The sequence below is a fragment of the Botryllus schlosseri genome, chromosome 2 (assembly GCF_051294905.1).
Source record: "Botryllus schlosseri isolate E-star chromosome 2, Bs_hap1, whole genome shotgun sequence".
In the NCBI taxonomy this organism is placed as follows: domain Eukaryota; kingdom Metazoa; phylum Chordata; class Ascidiacea; order Stolidobranchia; family Styelidae; genus Botryllus; species Botryllus schlosseri.
In genome coordinates, this window is record NC_137237.1 from 33,641,657 (window position 1) to 33,651,870 (window position 10,214).

The 10,214-nt window shown below is 41.6% G+C and overlaps 1 protein-coding gene across 1 annotated transcript; it reads right to left on the bottom strand.

Moving 5' to 3' along the window:
• Positions 1–2,995: 2,995 nt before the first annotated feature.
• LOC145434467 (calcium/calmodulin-dependent protein kinase type II alpha chain-like) lies at positions 2,996–4,352 on the bottom strand. Its single transcript, XM_080311823.1, has one exon. It carries the CDS (start codon positions 4,142–4,144, stop codon positions 3,134–3,136), a length of 1,011 nt encoding a protein of 336 aa, XP_080167949.1. The 5' UTR covers positions 4,145–4,352; the 3' UTR covers positions 2,996–3,133.
• Positions 4,353–10,214: the final 5,862 nt, after the last annotated feature.

Below are 10,214 nucleotides of genomic sequence, written 5' to 3' on the forward strand. Positions count from 1 at the left end.
ATATCAAATAATTCATCACAGTTTATATGGCTCATCATAACGTTTGAAACTGATGTTTGGCAATATAGCATTTATTTGTCATATCGTAATCTGGCATGTCCATGGCGTGTCCAAATCTGGAAAAGTGGACTCCGACTTTTTTTAGTTTTAGAGCTGTTTTAGCATACCACCTTTGAAAATTTCTGGACCAAAAACATGAAATACATGTTCTGCTTTTAGAAGTAGTATTTATATTTCACTTTCAATTCCCAGTATCATCTTTTGTCTGGATAACATACATGTTGAAGTATAAAAGCAAGTGTAGTAATGCCTTTAATTTTTGGAAATGAAGCTACACAATATGGCATTTTTACGGTCCACTATATTTTTTATTAACGTTTACTAATCGCGCAAAGTGTTTACACCGTATCCTATACAGCTTCTCCGTATTGCTCTTCGACTAAACTACGGGCCTTATAATATGGGGAATGGCGCCATACCATGGTATTTCCTAAAACGTGCTGTTCGAGAAAACAGAGGATTAGCATCGCATTTCCATATCAATACTATCATTTTCATCCCATGATGTGGACGAATACTTATGCTATCGAAAATTGGATACCTGCTGGTATGCATCAATATGAATCAAGCTCGTCACCTATCGCATAGCTCAACTTGCACCTTTTTACAATCCATGTGGACGAATTAGGATCGTTTTCATAACTACTTACTTACTTGAGTACATTTAAAGTCACTCAATTCTACTTCTACTTCAAGTAGTTTTAGGTTGCTTATGGAAGAAGTACTTCTATTCAAACTTGAGTAGATTTTTTCATCGCTACTTCTACTTCTACTTGAGTAGATTTCTTGACTACTTTGACCACCTCTGATAATATGTCGTCATTTGTCAATCTTCGAAGGCGTCATTGTAGTCGCGCTTCAATCTTTGCGGCGATGTCATATTTCAAAATCGGGTCAAGTACGACGAATAGATTTATTTTCAGGAATTGACAACATTTTCGATTCGTAATCATTCTTGTTTAGAATTGGCACGCCTGTACCTTTATCAGGTTTTTATGTGGCTGTTGGGGTTGCTTCGCAAATATGTTATTTGGCACTGAATCATTCCATGGTCATCAGGAAATCGGCCTTGTCAACCGGATATCCGCAATACGAGTGTTTCAGGTCCGCAATCTTATTTTTGAGCGCCGGCCCGTCATCAATCCATTTTACCTCACGATGCTTCAACTCAGCTATTAGTATCTCGAATTCGGAGAAAACTTCTTCACTCTTAACATTAGGTGGTGGTATGCAAAGTTCAATCCGTGTGATGAAGCAAACTTTCCAGTCGATGACAGTGCGTTATCAGATAGGTCAGCGACTAGCCGGTTTAAATTTCGTTCGATTTTTGATAGATATTGATTATTGTTAAACCTAGTTTGTTGAATGCTCGCATTATTGATGACGGTATCCCTTGATGAGTGTCAGCCGACAAGCTTCGGGAATAAATATGAATAAAAAATTCAAATGCAATATGAGGTTCTTTACTCTACAGCTTCCTTTAATCTGCGTCCATGGGAAAATGCCAAAATGTGCCTTAATTGGGGGGACCATGCGTCCCGAATTTCCCGGACATTTCCGGGATTTCACTGTAAAAACTGCGTCAGGGAGGAAATTCTAAAATATGCTGAAATGTCTGAATTTCAAAGGTTTGAAGTGGGGTCAAATGTTTTTTGCTCATGTCCATTTCTGCTGAACTCCGGATTAATCCACTTTTTACATCTCGTTTAAACGATACCTAGCCATCCACAAAATTAATGAATCGAGAACGAATGATCTTACGTCTAAGCGCTTGCAGCAAAGAATTCGCCAGCATATCCCACGGCAGATTAGAATAAGTAATGTTTCTACAACTCCATCATCGCAGTCTGTTGACACACTGCGTGATTATGATCAAGTTACTGCTTGTAATTCGGCTATTGGACAGCATCTGTTATCCCATCCTGCTGGTGCTAATCATTACAATGACATTTGCTCGTGGCCGATCTCTTTTTCATTTGAAGGTCCTGGAATCTACGATCATTAGGCTGCGAAAGCCGATTCTCTGTCGCCAGAAGGAACGCCTCTACAGTGTACACTCGTGGAATATTTCATTAATGTTGTGTGCTGTGTTCTCGGTTATTTATAACCGAATATGTGCTCGTTAACGTTTGTTTTGTATCGTTACTACCGTATCTTGCCCGTCTACTAGCTGTTTGTTTTTGTTGTTATTACGTCATAGACACAAAATAGTTCTTGCATTTCGAATTTGATCCACCCTATCACTGACGTTCGCTACTGATGAGGGTCAGTCGAAAAGCTTTTAGCGAATACAGTAACAATATGAAGTTATTGTTTCGCGTAATTTCACTATCGATTAATTGATCAGAGGTAGCATACATAGGGCTGCATACTGTATTCACCAACTAGCGTAGGGTACAGCGTACGTCTGTTTATTTTCCAGTTTAACTGGCAAGAAGGTAACGAACAGTTGCATATCTCAAAAGTTCGTTGGCACAAGGTATATACCAGAGATGAGCATGGATTAGGATTAGGTTTTGAAAAAACAGGATTTGTGAAATTTTGTCGGATTAGGATTGGATTTGGATTAGACATTTTTTTCAGAACGGATTAGGATTTGGATTGGATTTACCTATTTTCTGGGAGATTGAAATGTCGTGTGGCGAATGGCGAATAACTTTATTCAGATCAGTTATTAATGTAATTATGGTTACTAAGTTATCTTGAATCATGTGAATCGTTGGTTGTGAAAGAAAATTTTCGAGTCCCTTCATTGCATAAATTAGTATTTTTCTGAATTTCCTGTTGGAATCGGATTAGGATTGGACATGGACTTGAATATGAAAAAGTTATGGATTAGGATTTGGATTTGAATTTGAAGGTTCGGATTTGGATTGGATTAGGACATAGAAATTTCAAATCCGCTCATCTCTGGTATATACCGTACATATATATATGGATATAATCAGATCTGTCCACCGACATCTTTTTACTGCCCGAAAACCGACATCATATAATGAGCGAACTGAAAAATTACAACCTAACAATTGCATCAATCTTTCGGTACTGCAACTTCTATAAATGGGACAGTGGTTTAACATGATTCTTTCACGGCATCGTCCATAGATGCGCCGGCGTGCTGCGAGCCTCTTGGTGGCGATGGCATTACGCTGGCCATGATCGGTGCTAATACTGAATTAGTAACTATCCCGACTCCCCCAGCCGTTTTCCACATTTTCTTTTGAGTGAATTCGGTCAGATGCACTATAGCGTCGCCAAGATACTGGCTCTCTTCCCGCATGGGATTGAAAAACGAATGATTCAGCGCTTCTGCGGCGGTGATGCGACTGTCTTGATCTTCATTCAAAAGCTGCTTTATCAAGTCCTTCGCAGACTCCGAAACGCGACCCCAATAAAGTGAAGGGAAGGAAGCACCAGACGGGTGTGTTCCGCTGAGCAAATTGTAAAGTACGCACCCACACGCCCATAAGTCGATTGGCGTGCCGTACTTGAGACCTTGGATCATCTCCGGCGCTTTATATTTACGCGTACCGAGGTCTCCGAGTTTTCGCCTCGCTTTGCCCTTTGTGTCGACCGCCAAACCGAAGTCCACTAGCTTCACAACTTCTCTTTTGTCTTCGATAGTCAACGATAGATTGGGAGGCTTCACGTCACGGTGTATGATATTTTTAGTGTGGCAGTATTGTAGTCCGGTGAATATGTCTCTCATATAACGCATCACGTTGCTTTCGCAATGAGAAGCACGCTGTCTGTCGATGACATACTGGTAGAGATCGCCACCATTCAACAGCTCGAATACCAGTCGATAATCCTTCGCGCCCGAGAAGCTGCCGTAGAACTTCACAATGTTACGATGGTCAAGTTTCTTGATAATATCCTTCTCTTCGGACAATATCTCGATTTCCGGCCGCTGCATACCTTCTTTACTGATGATCTTAACGGCGTATTCTCTCGCCGATTCTCTATGAATGCATTTCTTAACTATAGCGCAGGCCCCAGTGCCAAGAACTTCTTCCTCTTCGTACAAGTCATCGAACCTCAACCTTCTGCTAGGGCACACGCAGGCACCACACAAAAAGTCCATCTTCACTGCAAACCGTACTGGTGAGACTGCTCAAACAGTGTCCCCGAAACAAAAGCTCTTTTTCTGATGAACAACGGCAATATTAAGCTTCGCGCTGACAAGCGGCTATCTGTAATAAACATTGCTTGCATTGTAATTTCACAGGCGACACGTTTAGTACGATTGTTTCATAATTACTCTTCCGCACCGCAGAGCCCCAACTCAGACTTCTTGAGCGGTTGACTTTAAAAAAGCTTTAGCAAGTACAGTATGGTTTAAGAGTAAGACGGTATACTATATCGGTTTTATACAGCCATAGTCGCTTATTTTGTTTCAGCGAATCTGAGAATCACAACCAACTTCTATAGTCAATGGGCAGCGATTAGAAAAGGGCAAAATATATTATGTAACTCAGAGGCGGGCAACTTCTCCAGTCGGCGGGTCGGCGGGCCGGCTGGCCGGATTGCTGAATCTATACATTATTCGCCCATTTATCCACGTATACAAGGAATAAATCGTATTTTATGAATGTATTTTAACGACAGCAATGCAACTTCAAAGCAATTTCTCGCCGATAATGACGAAGACAATGTGGATTTGAGAACAGCATTGTCATACAGCAGGGGCGGCCAAACCTTTTTGTCAGTCACGGCCGCATTTCGACTACTCATGTCGCCTACGGCCGCATTCCAGGGCATAGTCGTAATGAACAGGACGCCAAATACTCATGTTAAAGTGTCTCTGTCCATTTCCGGTGATCTCCGTACCAGACATGGGGTAATCGCGATTAGTAATCGTAATCGATTACGACGATTACAGCATTTTCAAGTAATCGTAATCGCAATCGATTACAATCGAAAAAATCCCGAAGTAATCGTAATCGTAATCGACTACTTCCCATATTTAATCGATTTATGTGTGAAAGAACGATTACTTTTTATTTGTACCAGGACTGTGACATAAACTGAACACTCGTGAACAAGGAAGAGATATTATACCAGTTATTGATAGCATAAACGTCTGATTCTCAAATGCCACTGCTCATTATTACGTCAGAGGTAGCCTATTAGCTTTGCTCGTCTCTGCGTAGGAAGTGTCCACACATAGTAAATAGATATTCAATGTACATTAGTGTGATTGTAAGAAAACCCACCGTGCTGTATATCGGTTCATAAATACATTTCAGACGCCACTACCTCGCATCAGGATAATTAATCATAATCACCTCTCTGCCTAAGTTAAAATAGCAACTTTTGTATTGATGTTTGGTTATGCTTCGTTAAACTATAGAATATAATAATTCGAGTTCTAGAGTTAAATGCAGTTTCACCGTTGCTGCTTGGCGAGCAGTAGGCCTATATGGCGCGAACGTACAGCAGACAAAGGATTTTGTACTCGCCAAATAAAACACTACGGTTTCCACAACGAAGCATTAAAATCAGCAGCTGCTGATATATATTATAACTGGGCTGTTGTTTTGCCGTTTTTCGTAATGGCAGCTTGCATTGCATTATCTGCATAAGTTGAAGGCAGAATTTTATGTTCACTTTCTGTTATTCTCTTATTATTCTGCTCAAAATGGGCGCCAATCGCTAATTCACGAATCTTGACTGAACATTTGGACTTGCCGCCATAGCCATCGGCTTATAACATGTTAGCGTGGGTTGTAGCTAGAATCAGGATCAAAACAGCAAAAGCGTCCCCCAACCAAACTTTGGTCTTGGGCCTCCGTAGGGTAGTCAATTGTGAAGTTGAAGATTTAATTTCGTCAATATTATTGGTAATTGCATAATATTGCATTTTTAATCCGATCTCAGCGCCCCATGGTCAGATTTACCTGAAGAGCGGGGGGACGGGAGGGGGGGCGTAATTCATAATTATAACATCTGGTATCTTGCAATAATTACTTTATTGTATGTTGTTAATTCGTGACCTCCGGTCTGTTATATAGCCAAAAGATATTGATTGTAGTGGCCGAAACAGCAGACTAAAAGAAAAACTTGCGTGAGACGCACACACAAATTGTCATGTCTAATGCTCTGTGGGTGCTCGGGTGGCATTTGCATCGTGGGCTCAGATTGGAAGGAATGGACTGTTAGTCACGCCCACCCAGCGCGGCTATTAACAATGGACACATACCCTAAGTTTTGGCCAATGTCTTTCTTTAATAGCACACTTCGTGGAGTCTCATGTTGGCCGAAACTCCATATGTCTTTTGATGTGTCGAGGAGCGGTATTGACTGGCACCTAAATGCCTATTACTATGAAATATGCATGCTTTATTTCTTGGGGGGGGAAGGGGGGACGTATGCATTTCGAAATCAAGCACTCTAGAGACATTTAAATCGCAAGGCTCAAAGAGAAATTCCAAGTTAATGACATCTCACGAAAATACTCTATAATTTATGTTGGTTTGCAAAATACTTTTGAGTCCCCTCCAACCACGCTCCCCGCCCCGGCAGGCCAATTATTATTAGTCACTTTGTTGCATGCTGTTCTTTGCATGTCTTGACCTCCCGTCAGGATTGTCGGTATGCTGAGGAGCACACGATTCCGAGTTGGTATTTCTATATGAGGCGCATCTGTTCGCAATTGTACTGTGGGGCTCTGATTGCCAAGTGCGCAACTATGTTAAAATCGAAAAATGAAGTCGCGTTGAATTGCGCGCTACGCGAAGAAAATTTCAAGAATAAATAAGATCTTTCAATAAATCTGGAGTCAATTCGTAAATTCAAATTCCATGTCGACGGCCGTCAACACCTACTAATTGAATTACGCGTCCACGGCCGCACGAAATTGCTTCTACGCCCGCAGGTTGGCCACCCCTGTCATACAGGTACCACCATGTCTGCTTCTCTCTGATCAATCAACACACGGTGCAATCCTTCATTAAGATTTCAAGGCATTCATTAAGCCCGGTACCCCCAATTTACCAAGATATCAATGCATTAATTAGGGTTTGGTAGGTGACGAGATAGCGTGGTTGCTAAACTATGTGGCCTGTTTATCTCGATACTGAATTCATGCGGGCCACGGCCTCGAAATTTGAAATTGGCCCGCGACCCGTTTTCAGTTGGCGACACCTGGCACAAGCGGTGTGTTACAAAAGCCTAGAAGTGTGCGCCGTGCTACAAGTCGACGGTTACGGAATCAAAAATAGGAAATATCGGCTTGGTGTAAATGACCATTGTCGTCGACAAACACCATGATTACCACAAATTACATTAGGGTTCAGTACATCGTAAATGCCGATGCTGCAAGTCTTCTCGCTTCGACTAACTTACGCGTAAGCTCCATACTCGCTCGCTGCGCATACTTGTATATAATGACGTACAGTCACTAAAATTTGATGTATGTAAGCAATTAGGGGGAATCTCGGAAGACTGAAGCCGGCGGGCCGCAATATCATGTAAGACGAAAAACTCTCCGCGGGCCGGACAAATTCCCTTCGCGGGCCGTATGTTGCCCGCCCCTGATGTAACTGAATCAATTCCGAATCTAACACTAGGCTTAAAGTCGAGAAGTCGATTGCCACACATTATGACGTCATACATAATAAGAATAAATAACTAAGTTTTAGTTTGTACCTTAGACCAGTGCTCTTCAACCGGGGTTTTCGTACACCCTGGGGTGTACCAAAATTTTAAAAGGGTGTACCACTCACATGGGGTGTACAGGGGTGTACCAGATCCGAATTAAACTTGACCGATGACTATATAGCTATCACAATAAACAGGCAGTGGTATGCTTCAGAAATTCAATATGTTGACCGGGCGTGCATCATCGTAAAATATGTTCATATCAGCTGTACGAGCTTGTAAGCTATATTCCTTTTGGTGTATCATAAGCATATGTTTGTGCACATCACTTGAATGTTGGTATGGACTTTTTGATTCCTTTTGGAGTAGAAAAGAATGGAGATGACACGTGTTTCGCTTGCAATATCCATCTATAATGATGCTTGACGAAACCACTGCGACGGTTCAGAAATATTGAATTTGTACTTTCTGTGAGCTCCTTATAAATAGCGCAGTGTACATCATTACAGGGGCGTAGCCAGGTTGTCTCGAAGGGGTCTAGTTTGAGAACCACTGTGCTAGCTGGTGGTCCGGATCCTCGAGCCCTGATTAGTATTTAGCATTTCAAATACGTTACAGCATTGTTCATCCTTATTTCAACAGGCCAGCACCTGCAGACATACGGTCGCATGCAGCCGTTAAACAATATTTATGCAAAACATATTAATTAAATTAGAGCGTGTTTCGGGGTCCGTTATTATGAAATTTGAATTAACGAATAGGTTCTCAAATCTTTTAGTGATTTTAAACTTGAAAATTTTATTCACGCTTGCGCTATTCAGAGGAGCAGGATTTTTCGTATTTTATATATAGTGTAATCTGAGTCCCACCGAACAAATGCAAACCGTAAAGGAAAATGATGCACCCCATAAAGAAATACCAAGACGGATTCGTATGCGTGTATGCCTACAACCCCTCCATCTGCTCCATCGCTCAATCAATCACGTGTGCCAAGAATGGATAAATAGTTGACAGTAATATATGAAACTACCCATATTATAGACGAAATAAATATTCCGCATGTAAAAGTTTTTAGCGCCCGCGCGACTACTGTTACGATTAAAAACTTCTATACGCAATGTATACCTCAAGAAATCAGTGATGGCGCAGAACACCACAAGCGCTCTCCGCGGTATCAAGTTGCCAGTAGCCAATTTAACATGAGTAATGAGTATATGCGGGGCCGAAACAGCTCTTCGTCAGCCCCCCCCCCGCCTAAACAAACGTTGGTCTTGGGCCCCCATAGCGTCGTGACATAAACCAAACAGTAGACCCCTCATCACGGTCTACTTTTTATAACCGCTATTTTGTTATACACGTTAGTGGGCTAGTTTATACCGTAAGATCGCGTGAGGCGTAAAATTTTCTATCATTCGTGGGTGAATCCGTCAATAATATCAGAAATTGCATACATATTGTTATAAATTATGTTATTCTCTCACTCTGCCCAGGTAATCAGATTTACTTTGAGATTTACAATCAAAATGAAATGTTTTGGAAAATGTAGAGCCCGTAAATAAAAATAATTCGGGAGGGCCCCTTGGTCCCCTCGGGGTTTTCAGTCAGCACGAGGCGGTCCTTTTTGACCAATGTTTTCTCGCTGCAGATCATTCTGCCACACTTCTAGGATTGCATTTTGTTACATGGCCTAAAACTTCATATGTCTTGCAGCCTCGTGGCGCGGTAATGGCCGACACCGAAATGCCCATTGCTATTAATCTCGCATATTTTTTCTTGGGGAAGGCTACCCAATAATGAAGAAATTTGACATTAAATTGAGCGTAGGGCGAAAAAAATTGAATGAAGTTGAACAAATTTTTAAAAATATACTCGATAATTTATGTTTATTCAAGAAATAATTTTGGGACCCCTTCGAGCTCGCCCCCCCAATCGACGGGTTTCGGGTGCGGCAGTTAGAGTCCTGATGATATGACGACCAGATGAGCCATTCCGACTCTACGCCGGAATGCGGTATAGTATGCTATGTAAGAAATCGAAGCACGGCCGTGAATAACAAGGAGGTTGAACACCCCTAGTCTAGGCTTACTATACGGAATCAATGAGTTATCCGGTCAGGGGTGTACCAGTTTCAAGTAAACCTCAAAAGGGTGTACCACGATGAAAAAGGTTGAAGAGCACTGCCTTAGACAGTCTGAATGAAAATATCGACAGTTACACTCACTCAAATCAGTATGGCAATATCTATTCATTATTTAGCCTCATGCTGCATGTCTTGTCTACTGTTATGACTTGAGTATAGGTGTCATAGTTTCGACAGTGGGATGAAAGTGTCGAAATGATAATTCCTGTCTATTAAATAGTTCTTCATCACACATTTTGGCAGTAGAAAAAAAATTCCGCTCTTCGACCAGAATTACTGCAATCTATAATCATCTCGATTTCGATAACTCGGATCGTTTTGGCTAGCCTAGATCAGAGCCAAAGAAATTACTTTCCATAGTGATGACGCACGCTAAATTCTTCGGATCTAACCCTGCTATGATTCGCATCTC

Excerpts from the sequence above, each read along its gene's own strand:
- LOC145434467 (XM_080311823.1), bottom strand. The coding sequence starts at position 4,144 with ATGGACTTTTTGTGTGGTGCCTGCGTGTGCCCTAGCAGAAGGTTGAGG.